Source organism: Homalodisca vitripennis, chromosome 5, assembly GCF_021130785.1.
Source record: "Homalodisca vitripennis isolate AUS2020 chromosome 5, UT_GWSS_2.1, whole genome shotgun sequence".
Taxonomy (NCBI): domain Eukaryota; kingdom Metazoa; phylum Arthropoda; class Insecta; order Hemiptera; family Cicadellidae; genus Homalodisca; species Homalodisca vitripennis.
In genome coordinates this window covers 129,125,401-129,146,905 of record NC_060211.1, presented here as the reverse complement: position 1 = coordinate 129,146,905, position 21,505 = coordinate 129,125,401, and the positions used below count along the sequence as shown (strand labels likewise).

Below are 21,505 nucleotides of genomic sequence, written 5' to 3'. Positions count from 1 at the left end.
AACTAATGAGTCAACTTGATCAGTTGACTTGAGGGAATATCTATGTTTGGAAACTAAAACAAACACAAAGACAGTATTCAAGCAATATAAATAAAATGTTTAGAATGGAAAATTTGGTTTACATTATAGAAATATCTTATAAATATTATAATGATGTTATTTTAACTTTTGGTACATTTTTTATATTTGTATGTTGAGTGTGAAACATTTTGGTTTCGTCAACATTCAAAAGTACAGTATTTTTGGATTCAAAAGTAACTCCCTTTAATTTGATACATCTTTAGAACACTTTACATAATATATAATAATAATAATATTTTAAGGAGTAATTATTTAATTAACAACCAAAAGAGTACTACATAGTTAAGATAATAGGCTAATAGTTCAATCAGCAAGTTAACTCAATTTAATTAGGTTGCCATAATTATTATGATCAAGTGTTCTCTGTAGATAATTGACTAGAAAATTACAGATTTTAAATTCTACAATAATAGCGTTTATATGCCAAAATGTTTTACGCTATTTATTAATGGCAGAAACAGGATTTTTCCAAACATTTTCCATCATTTAGTAAAACAAGAAATCATTGAAATAAAGAAATGATCTTAACTGATTTCTTGTTCCACTGAACAATGACAAATATACGGAAAAATTCTGCTTGCTTCACAACCCTTCCATTGTCAAAAACAAACTTTAAATAAAGTATGTTGCCATGAGTATGTGACAGTATAACTCACCTTCTCTGGGGAAGGTGAAAGTGTAAGGGGTTGTGTCAGTACTAGCCACATATCAATGTCTATTTCTCTAAAGTAGTATTTATATTTTGATAAATCAGCTGCCTTCTCTTCTACTGGTTCTTCTTCATCTTCTTCTTCTTCTTGTTGACTGCCATTATCTTTGCCTGTCAGAACACTTTCCTCACCATCTTGCTTCTTTTTCCCTTTTTTCTTCCCCTTCTTTTTGGTGGCTTTCCTTAACAAAACAAGAACACTTGTTAGAATGGAAGCAAATACAATTGGACACAAGAATAGTATTAAATGCAAACCAAACAAACATAGGAAATCATATAATCCATTCTGATAAATTGCTTATAAGAATGGTAAGACCCTCAGTAGTTATTTACAGATCTGTCACGGACATTGAGTAAAATACAAAATTATTACCGCATCTATTCTTACTCATCAGAAACGATAGCAAACAGCCTGTTACGTAACTCAATAGCCACTGTACTAATAGCCATCTAGATTGCAGTTCTATAAAGACAATGTTAAAGTCACAGAGTTGTGGAAGATGTCTCATTTTAAAGAGATAATTAATAAGCACCCAAGTGTATTTTTTCAATAGTTTTATAGTTTATTCAGGAGAAAATCTCAACCTCCTTAATAAACTTAATATTTTAAAAATTCAAAATGTATAATTTTTTTACCTAAAATGTGTTTTAATGCATATTGTTTAGATCATTAAAATGAGACATCTCACATAATGCTAAGATAAAAAATAAGGACGTAAAAGTGCATTAAATTTAACACTGTAGTTATGGGGAAAATTAATAGTCATTTTATTACAATCAGCCTTTAATAAAAAAAATCTATGTTACAAAGTCACAACACTACTATAATGGAGAAACTACTATAAATATATACATATAACACATACTATATAAATTAAAACACTACGCAAAACATGCACACGCACAAAAAATAAATTAAAAAGCCAGTATGGTCTCTCAGAGATTGAATTTAGGTTCATTAAAACCAACATTCAAAAAAAAAAAAAAAAAAAAAAAACATACAATGATTACAAAACCATTTGTTTCATATTTCAAAATAAAATAAATAATACTAAATATCTTACATTGTAAAAATCAGCTAATGTATCCAACAGCAACATATGCAAAATTGAAATGTTAATAAGTAAAAAAATTAAGATTACAACATTGTTAAGATTCTTGTTTTTGGTTAATGACTTACTTAGTTGGCTTCTCGCCTGAAGTCAGTTTCGGCTTGGGCAAAGCCTGAAAGTGACACATCGGGGGTGTGTACTCCATGGCCTGGGGTAGGCAGCGAGCTAGCAGGCCACGTAACCAGACAATCGTTCTCAACCTCATTAACACCTGCCAGAGTAACATCATTACATGCAGTGATAGATAAAAGTGAAACGTAAAAATAAGGAAATCTTTATTATCTGTACAAGGAATAAGTATAATCCTAATAAATAAGTGTTCCCAGTTATTTAGTGAATGACAAAATGATCACACTCTCACCAGAGTATTTTGATACTATTACCCACCCCTACAGCTACACATCATCAAATACACAACTGGTTGAGTTTCCAATAGTCCTGAGGCCCAAGTATGTTAAAATAGGAAAACACATGTTTTTACTTAATTCTGTTTCTGATGTGATTTGGATTAGTTAGTCTTAACAACCTACAACTGCAATCAGTCGAGATTTCCAGATTTTCATGTCAAAACCTGAAAGCTTATGTGAGTCACAGCTTGCAAAAATTAATTTTAGTTCGTTTCTGATGTTTTATTAGTATTTCCTTGACAATCTGAACATCTCAATCAAACTAACAAGTGATCTGGCTATAAACAAAAGTGCAAAAGATTCAGAACATATCAGCATTGCTCTCAAAAAGAATTTGTATTTAATTAGGGAGGCATCCAATAACTATGGTACTAATAAAATAACAAGTGGTTCAACAATGAATTATCTTCCATGAGGGATAGACTTTTCTTTTTAAAGTCACTGAATGGAGATACTACCAGCAATGAGCTTCAGCAACATATTAAGACCTTACAAAGAGAATATAGACAAGCAATAGTAGATGCCAAAATGTTGTACAATTCTGAACTTATAGAGTCCAGTAATAATAAGTGTAAGGCAGCATGGAGAATAATAAATAATAACATAGAAAATGGTAGTAAAGTAACAAGTGGTATACCTCCTGATGACTTTAATGTTTTCTTTATAAATTCCGTGAAAAATATTAAACAAAAAATAAATATGTCAAAACATGCTCCGAGCACTCAAGATCTTGTTCGGAAACATTTAATTCCATCTTTCTCATTTACTTGGAAACATATATCTCCCAATGACATAATAAATGCTGCCAAGCGTCTGAGTAACTCCAATAGCTGTGATATATATGATATGTCAAATTTTCTTATAAAACAGGTGATAACAACGTTAGCCTAACCTTTTTCATACTGTTTGAACCTCTGCCTACTTGAAGGAGTTTTCCCAAATAAACTTAAAATAGCTCATATTTGTCCTATTTATATGAAGGGGCCCAAGAACGAGCCAAATAGTTACCGCCCAGTATCTGTTATACCAATACTATCAAAATTATTTGAAATTTTGGTATACGATCAAATTAGCATTTTTTTGGAAAGTAATGGCTTCTTGAGTATGTCACAATTTGGCTTTAGGTCAGGAAAAAGCACCTTTGATGCAATAGACAGCCTTATTAAATTTGTGCTAAATGCTTTTGAAAACAAAGACTTTGCTCAGGCCACTCTCTGTGACTTGAGCAGAGCGTTTGATTGTGTAAATCACAATGACATCCTTATGAAATTGAAATATTATGGTTTAAGTGAGAATGTTGTTAGGTTTTTTGAATCATACTTAAGTAATCGTAGACAGAAAGTATTTGCCGAGGGAAGGTGGTCGGGAGAGCTCTTGGTTGAGTATGGAGTTCCTCAGGGCTCTGTTCTCGGACCACTTTTGTTTTTGGTAGCTATTAATGACTTACCTTTCTCAGTCAATTCTAAAACTATATTATATGCAGACGACACAACCATTTTAAGTAGTAGTAATGATCTGAATGAATTGAAACAAATTTTCAATGGAATCAATTCAACAAGCATCATTGTGGTTTAACTCTAATGGATTTTTGTTGAATGAAAACAAGACACAGCATATAGTTTTTAGCCTCAGACAAGTAAATTACAATATTTATTCTGATATTGAATTGTTGGATAATGTGAAGTTGTTGGGTGTTTGTGTGGATGATCATTTAACATGGGGACCCCACATTGATCACCTATCAGCTAAGCTCTCCAGGATTGTTTACCTCTTAAGACGTCTCACGTGTTGTGTGCACACTGATTACCTCAGAACGTCATATTTTGCTTTCTTTCAATCAGTGCTCAGATATGGCCTTATTCTATGGGGAAACTGCAGTAGGATATCAGAAATTTTTACTATACAAAAAAAGCCATTAGAATTATTGCACGTTGTCAACCATTAGCTCACTGTAAACCAATTTTTATTGCAAATAAAATTCAAACCATATTTAACTTACATATATTTGATATTGTGCTCTACATACTCAAACATCCTGAACCTCTGAAGACATACAGTGACAGACATATGTATAACACCAGAAATAAAGAAAATGTATCCATAGAATTTTATAGACTAAACAAAACTATTAATAGTCACACAGTTATTGCTTTGAAAGTATACAACTGTTTAAGACCACTTATCTTGAAATATAGTTTTAATGAATTTAAACAAAAATTGTATTCCTGGCTTTTAGTCAATCCATTTTATTCATTGAAAGAATTTTTTGACTGTAGAACTGTTAGTTTCTAGACATAACCTATTTAGTTTAATGATTAGATTTTAAATGTTAATGTCATGGTTTTTTATTTATACAAACTATATTAAAAAATTTATCAATGTTATATAATTCTGTTGTTGTAATTTCTGAGGCTGTGTTTTACTTGTTGTTGTTATTTGTTATTTGTTTATTTGTTACATACCTGTTTTAATTTGTTATTTATTTATTTATATTTTAAAATAATTTAAATTGTGGCGTGACTGTCATGTTTTGGGTACTGAATTTTCCTTGTCTGGACTTATGCTAATTTTTATATTTTATACATGACTTGTGTCGATGCTCGTGTAAGCTCTATGACAATAAACGAATTCTTATTCTTATTCTTATGAAATAATGTGAGTTCGATATTTTTCTTCGGTTTGCTAAAGTAGTCTATCTTTAATGTACAAGTAGATGAAATAAAAACTTTTATTTAGTTTATTGTTGTAGGATAATTATTTAATAATAATATATTAATAACCCATAAAACACTTATTTATACAAAGTTTATATTATAACATCATATCAACGATATTGTAAAATTTAAATACTTATTTATAAATAATTCACAGTAGTGCTGATCTTCCTTGTGTTCACATTTATTAGCAATAATTAAACAAGATCAGCATTTTTAATAACTTTGTTCAAATAAAATACATCATACAAATTACAATTACACTATGATGTTTTAATTTTAAAAGTTAATTAAGACCCTACCATTAAGGGCTAATATTACAATTAGAATAAAAAGCAAATTTTTATCGATGGTTTTGACATTATGTCCTTCACAGTCCACAAACAAGCTTAGGGAGTGCCGATTGCCGAGCCTAAGACTTTGGACTTTGAGCCTGAGTTAGAGATAGCGCAGGTTCGAATCCTGTCTGTGACCGTTGCACTTTTTATCCATACCATCGACCTTGTACTGTATCGACTCTCCCCCTTAATCTGTTTGATAAGATCCTTGCATAGGCCCATGTGGACGGGCAGAATAAGGCATAAAAGGAGGAGATCGGCTTCTCCTTAAAAAAAAAGAAAAAAAAGCCCTTCAAAATGACACAATAGTGTAAAATGACTCACCTTTTCAGGTTCATTCTTCTTGACAAGAAAGGCAAAGCAGTTGACAACTTCGAGGAGCCAGTTAATACAATGGAACAGACAGTGCAGTGCCAGATGTTGCTGGTAGGCCGAGAGCTGGCTGAACTCTGTATATACAGCAGGCACTGGCATGGCGATGGCACAGCCCAGCAGAGCGTCTATCTCGCTTAGATCATTCATCTCCAGACCTCTCAGCAACCGCAGTAGAGGGTGCAAGCAGCTCATCCCCATCATGGGTCTTCTGTTCACAACAAACAAAATCAACACTTTATCAACCTTAACCTAGTACTTGAAGATAAATTCTCTGAATTTTAAATGTACATAGCAATAATATAAATACAATTAAAGTATTATAGGTGGTTTATACTTCTTAACATGTTATTACATTAAATAGATTATTTGTATGTAACATTTAAAAATGTATTTCTAAGCACACACAAATGGCTATTCCAATACATTGGTGGTAGAATTACATAGTAAATAACCACCTTAGTAAGTGAACAACTACTGCTGAAAACAAAGCTTAGTTGCAAAAGATTATTAGTTGCATCAAACTAAAGTTGAAATTTTGAGAAGTGACAGTTTTGTATATTGAGCTTTTAATGCTATAAGTGCCAAACTTACGGTTTTGAGCTGTCTGCTTCTACTGCAACAAGTTGAGAAAGATTCAATGCAATTGCTCCATCTGTATCATCGTCCAAAAAAAACTGAAGAGATGACTTCACAACATCGTCCCTGGAAATTAAAACTTACTTAATTTCTTTATAGTTCTGGTAATAGTATATTATACTGACACACATGTGCCCATGGTTCCAATATTGAGGCAACTCCAAAAAGTTGTCTCAGGTGGTTTTTAAAGTCTTCTAGGTCTTACACAAAAACACCTATAAGTGTGTATATGTCTTAACTTGTTACCTTATAAGGTAATGAGTTTTACACATTAAATAAATAACATTGCAAAACAATTCAAAAAAATAACTTCTAGAGTTTGTATGTAAAGACTTCAAGTTCTTAATAGGTAAACAAATTTCAAATATATCACTCATACGACAATATACAAGCATAGAAATGAAACGTGCCAACAAGCGCAAATTGTGAAAAGCAAATTTGCGAGTTATATTTATTGTGTAGTGGTATAGTGTAAACTAAGTGTATTGTACAAACGTGCATTTGTAATAATCTATAAACAAACTTTTCAGCATTTGATTTATACTGTGTTAAAAAATTAAATGTAATGACCAAATAATGTTTAATAACCAATATAATGTTATCTCTTTGAATGTTACACAACAGAATATTTTATATATACGTATAGGTAAATACATCAACTTTAGTAGGAAATTAAAAAACATATTTTTCTTTTAAACACAATATTCTAATTTAGTTTTACTGCAGGACAATAATCATGAATACTAATTGTAATTGTTATATCAGTTTTTAATATCTGGAAAGAGTTTATTACTCACCCAGTAACTGTACAGACTATAGAATTTTTACAAATAAAAAATTTTACTTTTAATAATTTGTTTCATCAAAACAATATTACATTTTTGTAATATTTTGGAATTTTTTTAAAGATATAACAATTAGACCAACAGTTATATCTAAACTCAAGTCATAGGATTCGTTATAAAACAATCTTTTTAGCTGAAAATAAATCACAGTGCAACATAAGGTAGATGCACAATGGATAGAAAAGGCTTTCAGCCTACTGAATAAATTTACCCAAATTTGGATTACAAGTAATTAATGTAATATTTATGAACAATTTTACTGCTTCAAGTTATATGGAAATCAACTCAGGTAAAGTATTTGACTTAATCTTGTACAAGAAGCATCCAGATATCAAGTAATATTTTTAAATAAGAACATACAATAAATATTTTTAAAGAAAATTTAATTTTAAATGAAAGACTTTGCCTAAAACTATCTTTCAACATATTTGACACCATTTTTCAGGCACTTATCACAGTGGCTGAATACCTTAATGAAATGTTCCGTAAAGAAAGATCCAGCCAGTGAAGCCATTCATACATATACCCTGTTTTAAGCTTGTGCTTCATGTGTATTGAACACTCAGAGAGGTATGGGCTGTGCAGCAGATGAGTGAACAGCTTAAAACTCCTGTTCAATGAACATCTGAACTTTTTTGACATTTGTGAGCATTTTTTTTAACCCAGTGGGAATACAACTTTTGTGTTTTATTCACTTATCTTATCCACTCTCTAAACCAAGTTATTATAATCAATAAAATGCCTTCTAATTTGTGCTTGGTCATGGACATTTTATCAGTCCATCACTAAATTGCTTAAATAATGTTTGCACCACTCCATCACTCATTGCACTTGGATCATACTCCTTTCATTGCTGTAATGTTACGATGAATTTCAACTGTATTTAACCCTGGAACTGGCGGTCATATTTCCCTCAGTGGCAGAGTGTTTTAGTACTTCATACATTGCCTTATATTTATTTTATTATTACATGTTTACTATAAAGTACCTATAACTTATTATATATTTCTTTATTCAGCATTGTTCAAGGAACATTTTTCACATAATATAATTAAAACAAAAAAAATACCCTTACTCTACCTCTTCAGGAAAAAAATGTTTTTTAGAAAAAAGAAAAGTTAGTTCAAAGTTTTTGATTTGTAAAATTGTTGTTGTTAGTGATACGCAAAATCCAAAATATACAAAAGGAAGAGCATTTAATTCTGAGTAAAAATAAAACAACACATAGTTTATAAGGTATTTACTTTTACATGTGGTAAACGATACAAAAATCATACACTGACATTCGTAAGTGCTACTTACCAACAAAAGTAAGAACTTCAAAGCTCACTTGGATTTGTACAATCTTGTAACTATTAGTTTATATCAATTTTCTATTTTTTAATTTTTTATTATATATTTTTTTACTATGTTCTGATTGAATGTCTAAATCGGAATCCTCATCGTTGCTTATTTCATGTACAACTAGTTCTCGAATGTCACTTGAACGATCGCGGAAATTACGATCCATTATGTAAACACGCACAAAAAACTTACTATTATTGTGTCATATACACAATCATCATTACAACGACCTCAAACAAACAATAAACCAGACAAAACACCATGCAGGTGACGAAATAACAATAGCCGAATGAACCAGTTGACTCATCGCTGCGCGCGCGCAACTAGCGCGGTACGCGGGAGAATGTAAACAAACAGTTTAGAGATTACAAAACGTATGGACGTGTAACGAAACGATAAAATTATTTATTAGTGTATTATTTACATAAATTGGACCTTCCTCTTTCGATTGGTATCAATGTACAACTAGTTCTCGAATGTCACTTGAACGATCGCGGAAATTACGATCCATTACGTAAACACGCACAAAAGACTTACTATTATTGTGTAATATACACAACCATCATTACAAAGAACTCAAACAAACAATAAACCAGACAGGACACCATGCAGCTGACGAAATAACAATAGCCGAATGAACCAGTTGACTCATCGCTGCGCGCGCAACTAGCGTGGTACGCGGGAGATTGTAAACAAACAGTCAGAGATTATAAGACGTATGGACGTGTAACGAAACGATAAATTATTTATTAGTGTATTATTTACATAAATTGAACCTTCCTCTTTCGATTGGTATCAATACCGATACTCTTTGATCGTGTTTTAAGTACGTAATATTGAGGAATAAAAGACGTATTAAAACGCCATCTAGGATGCGACTAAAACGCCCGATATCGGGCGTTTGCCAGTTCCAGGGTTAATATTGCATGTATTACAAAATTAAACAGCTGATAGAATCTCACAGTGAACAGGATCATCAATTGTTCTATACAGCAATATTAAACACAAAACTAAGCAACCATAATGGTGTAAGTCTGTATTGATGAGCTAAAAAAGTGAGTGCATAAAGTGCCAACAGTAGCACTATGATAACAAAATTGTATGTATTTCCATACAAACCTTGTGTCTTACTATTTGCCACACTTGACATTAAAATGTGTAATTAAATTTAAAGAACTCATAAATCATGCATCACATACTTACTTTGAATCAAAATCTGAGTAGGATATTAGAAAAACATCTTGAAGGCTGTCCCGCATCAGGCTTGAAAGGTTTTTCTATAAGAAAGAAAATTAATGAAGTGTTTAATCAATAAATTAATCAGTTTTGATGAACAATAAGAGTAACAAGAAAATATACTACTTGCCCTAAGTGAAATACAACTATATCAAGATTAAGGTATCAAATAACGTTATTCAAAAACAAAATGGGAACAAATTTACTGTACCAAACATTTATATCTTCCTTTAAAACATTTAGAACTGTGACCAAGTCAATAGATGATTTTCTTCATGTTCTTATTCGTACGAATCAAAACTCTATAATTTATAATGAAATAATAGTACAAACAATAAATGTAATTTGCAATATGGGTTAAAGTTTCTAATTAATTATTCACTAGGGTTCTGTCCAAAAAGTAACCACTTGAAATAAATGTTTTAACACTTTCTCGCCCACAGTCAACATCTGTCTTTTGCAGATGTTTTACGCTATACAAAGAAGCAATCTCTAAATAGCTCAACTTTGAAAAACAGACATATAGGGTATGTCTTTGTGAGCAATAATGCAGTGAAAAATCAAACAACAATAGACAATAAAAATTTGCACTAAGCCAACAAAATTACGTAAAATCATAATGTTCAAGGAATCTTTCAGTGATGAACATTTATCATGAAAGTAACATCTTTCTGCAGTAAAAACAAAAAATCATATTTTATTATTTACACTCCAATAATGTTACTAGGACGTAACAAGCAATCAATTGCAGAAAAATCATTTTATCTTAAAGTAGCAATCTTAAACGAATAAGATTAATTAATAGGCCACATACTTTCATCCTTTACACACAAGCCAGTGTAATTTTGCCATGGCAAATTTTGGAAATATTTACTAACACCATACCAATTTTGGATTGGGAACAGAGCATTAAATTTTTTGTACTTAACCAGAGCCAACCTGTGAGTCTCCTGGTGCTCGACAGCAGCATTTCCATCAAGGTCAAAGTTATCTACCACAACTTAATATACTCACAATGAACGAGGGGTCGAGCATCGTGCCTGTGGTAGTGCCAGATATCAGCAGGTGTGACAACTGATCCAGAGCCAACCCGTGAGCCTCCACACACTTCCTGGTGCTCGACAGCAGCATTTCTATCAAGGTCAAAGTTATCTACCACAACTTAATATACTCACAATGAACGAGGGGTCGAGCATCGTGCCTGTGGTAGTGCCAGATATCAACAGGTGTGACACCTGATCCAGAGCTAACCGTGAGCCTCCACACACTTCCTGGTGCTCGACAGCAGCATTTCTATCAAGGTCAAAGTTATCTACCACAACTTAATATACTCACAATGAACGAGGGGTTGAGCATCGTGCCTGTGGTAGTGCCAGATATCAGCAGGTGTGACAACTGATCCAGAGCCAACCCGTGAGCCTCCACACACTTCCTGGTGCTCGACAGCAGCATTTCTATCAAGGTCAAAGTTATCTACCACAACTTAATATACTCACAATGAACGAGGGGGTCGAGCATCGTGCCTGTGGTAGTGCCAGATATCAGCAGGTGTGACAACTGATCCAGAGCTAAACCGTGAGCCTCCACACACTTCCTGGTGCTTGACAGCAGCATTTCTATCAAGGTCAAAGTATTTGTCTGTACAATATATTTATACTACATTCTTATACATACAGTAAAGATAAATTAGTGAATCATCATAAATGTAAAACTACTGAACTTACATACCACATCATGTTACAAGGAGCAATATCCAGCATATCAAAGTGCCTCTAAAAAGTCTGAGTAATAGCCAATCGCTGAGCAGCACATGGTTGCCACATCGGTATTCATAATATTTTTAATATCTTAGTTTATTTCACTTTAAAATCAAATAACCACAATTACTGACTGAGGAATATGCACACTATTACCCTGGTTGTCCTAGTTGGTATATGACTAGTATCACCCTTAAAGCACTAAAGAAAATTTAACCTCAGTTCAATTAGTGTGCATTTAGAGATTTTTACAAACTCTCCTTTTGTTAAATTTTTTTTCTGTTTTTTGGAAGAAGAAACAATATACAACAAATTTTTTTTAACAGCTGTACCGGTACTGGAGGGTCACGTTTTACATGTAGACACACTGCATACATGGGACGCACCTCACGCCACAAGATGAAACATCAATAAAAGAATAGCATTGGTTATTGATTGATTTTTCACATGACTCGCAATCTAATTTGCTTTCTGACGCTCATAAATCAATAGCTGTAATCGTTCCTACACATTCACAATATTTTTGTGAATTACAATGTACACAATAAACTTATAATAAAGCAATACAGATATTCCCCTATACAGTGTTTTATGCTATTCTGTCAGTACAGACATATCCATATGCCGTGCTTTAAGGGTTAAGCTAATTAATTTAGGCAATTAAAATGCAAATTAGTTCTGTTCTTAAGTCACTATTAAATAAACTGCATCACTACTCTGCTCCTATAAAAACTTTACTCATTTCAAATATTTTAAAAATACTCATTATAAACTTAAAAATAAAAAATATGTATGAAAAATAAATAAATATTAATAAAAACAAACTTTTCAATTAAGAAAATTGAGTTTAAAAAGAAAAAATATGTACAAAACATCCTAATTCCTACATTTTGGCAAAAATCATTACTGCTACCATCCCCACTGCAGAAATTCACTCCCCTTGTTCACCTATGCCACCTCTAGGTGTTATGTTACTGAAATTGTTGATAAAATTTTAATCTCAGCTCAAAGATTTGCTCTTACCCAGTAGCTGAACTGCCCTCTTTGCCTTTTCACTTATCTCTTCATTGTTTGTGTCGCTCATCTCTGAGTTCTCTGGTTGTGGTATAGAAGCAATATGTTTTATAGTCATCACACAGCCGACAACACCACTCCTCAGGATGCTAAACACCACAAACAAAATTGTATATTCTACTCAATATAATTAGTATTTAACTTGAAATATACTTTCATTTTAAATAAATTTATTTGATTTTAATAAGTGAAAAAAAGAACAAAATCTTTTGGGTTCTGTATTTTTTACTGAAATTACCTGATAATTTTGTAATAGCACGCTGAAATCAAACGATTCACATTGTCCAATTAAAACTAATCTAGAACTGGTGACACAATAACTACAATTTATTCTTACTTGAGCTGGGAACTTGCAAGTTGTTTTTGGACCAAGATGTTGATCTCCTCCTGCAGGATAGAGCAGTCGGACAAGCTAGTGTCATCCTCCGAGTAGGCTATGTGACAGAGTATGTCCATCAGCTGACACACCTCACTGAGAGCCAGATCGCTCAACTTGTTCAACAACAGCTGACAACATCAAACCATCAGTCGCTAGTCATTATCTTAGGAAATTCTATACTTAAATAAACATTGCAGAATGAGATCCTTACAGGTTATAAACCAAAAAGATATGTAGCTTAAACACTCAAGAGTTATATTTCAAACTATAGAAATTGATATTTTAAATGTTAGAATAAAAGTGAATATAACAGATAAAATTAACATTGTGATATACTAGCTAGTTTAACCCTCATCAGCCCAGGTATTGAAGTGAGAGTGCTACACTCGGGAATAAATACTGAGTGTTCACAGTTCACAGTTCACAAACTCTTTATTCATTTTAATATAAGTCACAATACATTGTCCCAATGCACCCTGCAAGGTGCGTGCGGGAACCTAAACTAAATAATTATATGTCCATTTACTGCTGACTTGCTGCATTTTTCTTGTTACGATATTTTAATTTATATAAGTATAGCCTGTTTCCACTGCAATCAATACATTTCTCTGTTTTACAGTTTTCAATAATTAAATTTGGTTACTGAAACAACAACAAAAAAACTATATTTTACCTTAGTTTCGCACAACACAACCGCATACATACACATGCATTATACGCATTTGCATACACATACATATGGCACTACAACAAATAACCATTATATAAACTATGAGAATTTACAACGATATAAACTGTGAGAATGTATAACAAAGTAGACTATGAGAATGTATAACAATATAAACTAATGAAAATGTATAACAATATAAATTATGAGAATGTATAACTATATAATATAAAATAACAATTAAATAATAACCAACAACATATGTACACAACCAATAAATTAACAAAACAATCAATAACCAGACAATTATCTTAATATGTAGTATACAGATATACCAAATAAAACTACAAATATATTATCACAATATTTAACATATAACCAATCATAGACTTATATATGAAGCATATGGTAACCTAACCTATACCAAATGGATCACATTTTTATTCAGGGATGTTGTCGGAAATAAACGATATTGCTTTCATTTTGACCTTAGGCTTTTTTTAAAAAATTAATTCATTGCCGCAATCCATAATGAAACGGTTAAATAAACTTGGACCCAGGTAGCATAACTGACGTTTAGAAGTACTTGTAGTAAAAAAAAGGTGTTTCCAATTGTAAAAATGAGCACTGCGGGTTAGTCCTGTTTGCAGTTCTAAATTTTAAATTGATTTATGTATTTATGGATATGCATTAACGAACAAAAGGTTATACAAGTGATTAAAGTTTTAATATGTTTTTTTCTTTTAAAATATAACTCATTCTATCCATTCTTCTAATCCCATACACAATACGCAATGCATGCCTCTGTGCCATTATAATTGGCTGCAGTAGTGTTCGAAACGTTCCTCCATAATGAATTATTCCAAACCTCAGTATACTCTCAAACCAAGAAAAATAAAGTTGTTTCATATGTCTATCTTTTATATGCTGCTTGAGATGAAATAGAGAGTAATTTATTTTCCTAAGTCTTTTTGAAAGGTAATTAATATGCTGATCCCATTTTAGATGATGATCAACATACAAGCCTAGGTACTTAACACTTTCTACTGTTTCTATAGTTGTGCACCTACATGAATACTTACACTGATGCGTGTGACAAACCAAATTTAATCTGTTTCTCAAAAGGTTTTGATTGCAATTTTGATCGAAAAAAAGAAGACACTTTGATTTAGAAACATTGATTAAAAGTTTATTGTTGATCATCCACTCGGATATGATATTTAGATCCTGTCTTACCCTAGTAATTAGTGAGTCCTTATTAAATGCCGAGCACACTAATGCTGTATCGTCCACAAAAATGAAAATATGGATGAGTATAAAGGTAACTTTAACATGTCATTAAATATATATCACAAAGAAAAAATGGACCAAGTACACCACCCTGAGCTGTTCCATGAAATAACTCTAAAATTTCACTGTATACGTTGTTAATCCTAACCATTTGTCTTCTTTTGGTACAAAATGATGTCAACCAATCCAGAGCAGTCCCCGCCAATACCGTAACTTCTAAGCTTATTAATTAAAATATTGATATCTAAGGTATCAAAGGCCTTTTGAATATCAAGATAAACTGCTAGTGTGAATTTACGTTGGTCCCTTAGAGTAAGTTATATTTGAGACATGTTTTTCAAGTGCTAAGTCTTTCCCCTTCCCTGGGAAGAAACCCATATTGGTGTTGAGAAAATAATGAATTACTGTTAAAATAATCCATTAACTTGTTTTTAACTATTGTCCTCAAATATCTTGACTATGGTATTAATGACTGAGATAGGACGGTATGATGATATCTCGGACGGATCACCAGATTTAAAGACAGGGGTCACAGAAGCTACTTTGAATTCATCAGGAACCAAACCCTGAAAAATGATTTAATATATATGTTATAAAAGTAAGGGACCAAATACATCAATATTTTCCTTGATAGTCAGTATATTCAAACCATCGATACCGCAACTATGTTTATTTTTTCATTTTTTTAATAGTATCAAATACTTCTTCACTTGTTAACTCAAACTGAGAATAAATACAGTCATAATTATTTTGATCCTCTAAAAATAAGTCACAGCCAAATTCATTTGATCGTAAGGTGGGGACACTATATTTGTAAAATAATTATTAAAAATATCTGCAATCTTATGTTCATTCCCCTTTACCTCCAATAAATTTCCATCTATCATTAGTTTGTTCAACAGGTTCTTTTTATTTTTCACAATCTTCTTTACAATATCCCAATATTTTTTTGAGTTACCATTCGCTCTGTCAATCATACTTGAGAAATATTTCTATTTTTGCTTGCCTTATCTTTTTAGATACGATTACTGAAAAACGTTTGTATTCCGCTCCTAACACAGCATTGCTCCTGTCTCTAGAGAAAGTTTTAAAATAGATAATTTTTTCGATTTATTAAGGAAACAAGATTATCTGAGACCCACTCACGTCTTCTTTTATTTTTACTATTTAATTTTTTTTTAGATAAGATGGAGACTTCTCTACATTCATTAAATATTCTATAAAAATTCAGCCAAACATGCATTTAAATTATTTTCACTAAAAAACCCTATCCCAGTTAGCCAATATTAATTGCCTGTGCAGCATTTTTATGGTCTAACACTTTAATAAAACAGCTACTATTGTTATTCATACGTTTGTACATCAGACAATTTTAATTCTATGCCAAAGTGATCCGTTATACATAAATCCAATACATTACAATTAAGTTCTATATTTCTGGAATTCCTCACAAACACATGATCAAGACAAGAAACAGAGTTGTTATGAATTCCAGTTGGGGTATTAATACAGCTTGTAAATCCATATGATGACAAAATATTCAAGTAGTCCTTTACCAGAACCATTATTTTTTAATATACACATAGTGTGTGTGTGTGTGTGTGTGTGTGTGTGTGTGTGTGTGTGTGTGTGTGTGTGTGTGTGTGTGTGTGTGTGTGTGTGTGTGTGTGATGTGTATGTGTACTGATGTTTGTCTACAAGGCACCACTAGACTGTTACAAGTCACGGACAGATTTAATTTGAAGTGTCCATTCGTCTCAGGTTCAGCTGTGTTAAATACTATGAAGGGTTTGGAGAGTGGAAAAATATTTTCCTCAAGAAGAACTATAAACTCTAATAGATCAGAAAATCAGGACGCTGCTGTCTGCTGCTGTCTTGCCAATGCGTGTTCGCTAGAATGTGTAGTTGTGTCTGTATGTTTAATCCGAGCAGACTCAAGCCTGTATTGTTAATTGTATACTTACCTCATATACTTTCCGATCTATGTCTTGGCAATAAATTGAACATTCTGAACATCACAATAAAAATAGAAATTATAATCAAATATAGAAACACAAATTTTCATTAAAAGTTTTTTATATGAGACTTGGTTAACACACAATTATATAAAAATAAACTAATAAATTTCAGGACGAATGCATTTTATAATTTGTTTTATACAATTATTCATTTGTACAAAAGTGTGTTATGAGTAATCTCATGTTCTTCATCAGTCTTCAATACATATGACTACACCATGTCTCATTCAAACCCCTTTTGTCCCCCCAGCTGTCCTTTTTGCAACCACGCAGTGAATCCTGATTTCCTCTCTTCCCAGCTCAGCGCAGAGCAGTTATTTCCAAAGAGCAACATCAACATCCATCTACTTGTTAACCTCTACTTGTTAACCATGAAGTACAGTACTGTTCACCACACAAATTTAATAGGTTTCCTATTATAATAGTGGTGCTAATTTTATCCTAACAACTAAAACAACAGATATTAATTTATTATTTGTCAAGTGCAATAAACTTACTTGCAGACTTCTACAACATTTACCTGACAAAACTGATAAGTTATAAAATTAAATTACCTTTTTTAAGACTGCTGTACTTATCTACAATACCCAACACACCATAGCATAAACATTAAATCACCATTTTCCCTCTCACCAAGTTTGTTATACACTAAATAATGCCAAGAGTGCTCTCACCATGAGTATGACTCCGAGAGGCTTGACTTTGTTGTGGTGTTGATTGGTCAGATGTTGAAGGACATTGAGAGCAGCCCGTGCCACATTCGCATCGCCTGCACCCACACACACCTGCAGATCTGACAACACCCACTTACACCACAGGCCCTCAGTGTTCTCGAACATTCCTCTGCCGACACAGATCAACTCTTATCTTTGGCATTTTTGAAAAATCATTCTAAAAACATTTACTTTGTTATTCAAAATAGATTGAATTATATAGAACTGTACAACTTGTTTTCTTGAAAGTGACTTATCTATTACGATGATAAATGCAAAAGGTGATTTTATACATAATTTACTTTATATTAATTTTTAATTGTAAGATTGTTGGTAATTTGTACAGATTAACGACACTTCACTCATTTTGTTTATCTACCTAGGTTGACTATAGGGTTTCCATGAATTTAGAAAATTGAGATTAGGTTCAAAAACACAGAAGTACTTACATATACATTTTTGAAGCAAACTCGACTACAGCAGGCTCTGTAGATCTCAGCAAAGCACCGGCTAATTTTGTAGCAACTTGAAAGTATTCTTTGATTACCTATAAGAGAATAAAAATTAGATGGAATACAACAAAAGAAGTAAAATATAAACATATTATAACATGTACAAACCACCAATACAATTTTGTAATTCTTACTGGTGATTTTTCTGAAGTTTGTTTTGTTCCAACAAGAAATTATATATTTAAAAATCGGTTGTACAGAACATTTCCGGCTGCTAAACTTTAGTGTGGTACACAAATTTGTTCCTTAGTTTTCAGTACAGCCAGTGTACTTTCAAGCTTTCATCCTTGGTTCTCAGTAAAAACATTTATATAATAAAAAGAATTTAGTGTTTTATCCTAAAACTATTGAAATACTTGTTGAATCAAATTAAAACAAACAGAATCCTTAATTATAATACTATGTAAAGGCAACTAATGAAATAAAAGCATGTCTTGTTACTAGAACTTAAGTACAAGGTGAAAATGTTAAGCTACAATCAGCAAATTTACATTAAGAAATTCAATTTCTAAGCTGAGTAGAATAAAGACTTCTGAAAACTGTTTTAAGAATACACTATTTAATAAATTAGAGACCATACAAGTATGTCTTGGCACATTTCCTGATTGTTTGTATGTTTCACATGCACACCTATACAGGGTGAGTCTAAAAGGACTTTACAACTTTGAAATTATATAGATATTTATTGACTTTACTTACAGACTTGATATATGTGTCATTTTGTAGCAAATTACTTCAAGTTTATTGTCTTTTATTGTCATATTCTTATTTTGGTTCAATGTGACTTACATTAGTGATACGGCAAACATCCCACCGGTAATCAATTTCTCGACACACCCGTTTTAGCAAATCTGGTGTAACTTCAGCAACCACAGCTGTGATTCTTCTCTTAGATCTGCAAGACTGGCTGGTAGAGGTGGAATATACATCTTTATTGAAACCCCATAGAAAAAAATCCATAGGAGTCAAATCGGGGAACGAGGTGGCCATGCAATTGGTCCTGAACGCCCAATCCAGCGATCTGGAAAACGACCGTTTAGGAAATCCCTAACATCTGTTAGGTAGTGAGGTGGTGCTCCGTCTTGCTGGTAGTAGAAAAGAGCATCCTGTTGTTCATCTTCATCAATTTGAGGAATCAAAAAATTATGCAACATATCAAGGTAAATGATACCAGTGACAGTTCTCTCCATGAAGAAAAATGGCCCGTACACTTTAAATTTACTCATCGCACAAAACACATTCACTTTTGGACTGTCCCGAACTCATTCAAGGGATTCTCTTGGGTTTTGTTCCCCCAGATTTTGCAGTTGTGAGTGTTCACTTTACCACTGATATGAAAGGTACTCTCATCACTGAAGATTATTGAGTTCAGGAATGTCTCATCTTCTCCCATTCGATCCAACATTACAGCACAGAATTCTCCACGAGCAGCTTTATCTAAATCGGTGATATGTTGTACCATCGTAAGTCTGTATGGTTTTAAGTGCAAACGTCTCCATAGCACTCGCCAAACTGTCTTTTGTGCAATTCCAGTCTCCACAGCTGCACGCCGCATTGATTTTTTAGGACTACGGGCAGAGGTTTCCCTGACCTGTTCTACAGTAGCATCACTAACCTGTGGGCGACCTGGCGATTTCTCATGACGAACACAAAAACCTGTCTCGACAAAATTCTTGCACCAACTGTAAATAGAAGGCCTGCTTGGAGGGTCTCTCCCGTATTTTGTGCAAAATCTACGCTGAACACTTGTAGCAGAGTTTGTTTCATGAAACAATAACACACAGCAAGCAAGCTCCGCACCAGTGAAAGTAGCCAATTTAGTAAAGATGAAGCTGGCGCTCGCAGTGGCGGAACTTGGTACTACAGCACTTCGGGAGTCAAACTTGAAGTAATTTGCTACAAAATGACACATACATGTATAATTAAAGTCAATAAATATCTATATAATTTCAAAGTTGTAAAGTCCTTTTAGACTCACCCTGTATTACCTATTTTACTCGTAAAACTCTTCTCATTTATTGTGCTGAGAATTCGAGGATCATAAATGTTTTTACATAAATTGAATTTATTATACATCTTTAATTGTTTGTAATGCTCATGGTTTGCTCACATTTTTTTTTTTTTTTTTTAAAGGAGAGGCCGATCCCCTTATGAGCTTTGACAATGACATAAGCTTTGGCTATGACATTATGAGCTTTGTTCATTACGAACTGGAAATAATTGTCCTCTGCATAAATTATTAACTTCTCTGAATTGTCTACTTTTTACAGAAGTGTTTTAATTTATTGCTACGTCAATTATTTCTTAAGTTACTTCATCTTTTAAACCAAATATTTATAAATTTTTTATATAAAATCAAACTTTTACAAAATACAAACAAGAATAAATAGATACTTGTTACTTGTTTTGTCTATGAATGAAAAGTTTAATTCATTACAATATCCCTGGAGAATTTATTTGAACAACACTTACAGCTATGTAGTTCTTCAATGTTTCATTTATCAATGCCTCAGTAAACAAATCTGAGCGTATTCTATTCCGGAAAACTCCTTCAACAGACTTTTGGCGAACTGGATCATTTGTTGTCGAAAGAAGTATCAACAGCATTATAACATCTATTGGCCTGAAAAAAATTGGAACTAGAGAGTAACTAATTTTGCTATTAATAATTTTACTTTTAATTCAAAATTTTCATGTATATGTACTATGAAATTCTATGAGACATGACCATGTGTACTATTTGTATATTTGAACTACTAAAAATCCACAGTAGTGCTGTTTAATTGCTACTACAGTCTGGCGGTCAACTAAGGAACTATCACAAAAGCACATGAAGTTTTACCTGGCCATTAGAAACAGAAAGTTATTGTTTTCTAGTTTTTTCAATTGTATTTTTGAAGTTGTTACTGTAATTTCTTCATGAAATGGCAAATAAGCCCAACAGTACCAGATCACAGCTCTGTTGAAAACTTAGCACTTACAAGAGTTAAATAGACATGCCATGGAGATACAGCAACTACAGTAATATTAGTAAATGAGCAGGCCATTATGTATATGAAAACAGTCTTCAAGATAAGTGCTGAACACAATTAATATTCTTTGAGCTTATTTAAATAGTAATTTTTGATACCAGCAAATACATATTGTGCTGTATTGCTGTATTTTATTATGATTATATAATCTTTGTTCAGTTTTTTAAGTTTGAAGTAAAATCAATTTATTTCAAATAAATTTATTATTATAATTAATTTTGTATCTAAAACCATTACTAAAAAACATATTAAATAACATGTTCAAT

At 32.3% G+C, this 21,505-nt stretch overlaps 1 protein-coding gene across 1 annotated transcript in view; it reads right to left on the bottom strand.

The window, feature by feature from the left end:
* The window catches only part of LOC124363612 (Fanconi anemia group D2 protein homolog), a 56,826-nt gene that overhangs the window by 15,942 nt on the left and 19,379 nt on the right, over window positions 1-21,505 (bottom strand). The window contains exons 8-20 of the mRNA XM_046818869.1: window positions 20,680-20,830; window positions 18,145-18,242; window positions 17,657-17,825; window positions 12,966-13,135; window positions 12,578-12,717; window positions 11,294-11,413; window positions 10,969-11,109; window positions 10,812-10,930; window positions 9,765-9,838; window positions 6,328-6,438; window positions 5,686-5,944; window positions 1,971-2,113; window positions 738-972 (exon numbers count right to left, since the gene is read on the bottom strand). Coding sequence (XP_046674825.1) covers window positions 738-972; window positions 1,971-2,113; window positions 5,686-5,944; window positions 6,328-6,438; window positions 9,765-9,838; window positions 10,812-10,930; window positions 10,969-11,109; window positions 11,294-11,413; window positions 12,578-12,717; window positions 12,966-13,135; window positions 17,657-17,825; window positions 18,145-18,242; window positions 20,680-20,830 — 1,930 coding nt within the window. The remainder of the gene's footprint in view (window positions 1-737; window positions 973-1,970; window positions 2,114-5,685; window positions 5,945-6,327; window positions 6,439-9,764; window positions 9,839-10,811; window positions 10,931-10,968; window positions 11,110-11,293; window positions 11,414-12,577; window positions 12,718-12,965; window positions 13,136-17,656; window positions 17,826-18,144; window positions 18,243-20,679; window positions 20,831-21,505) is intronic.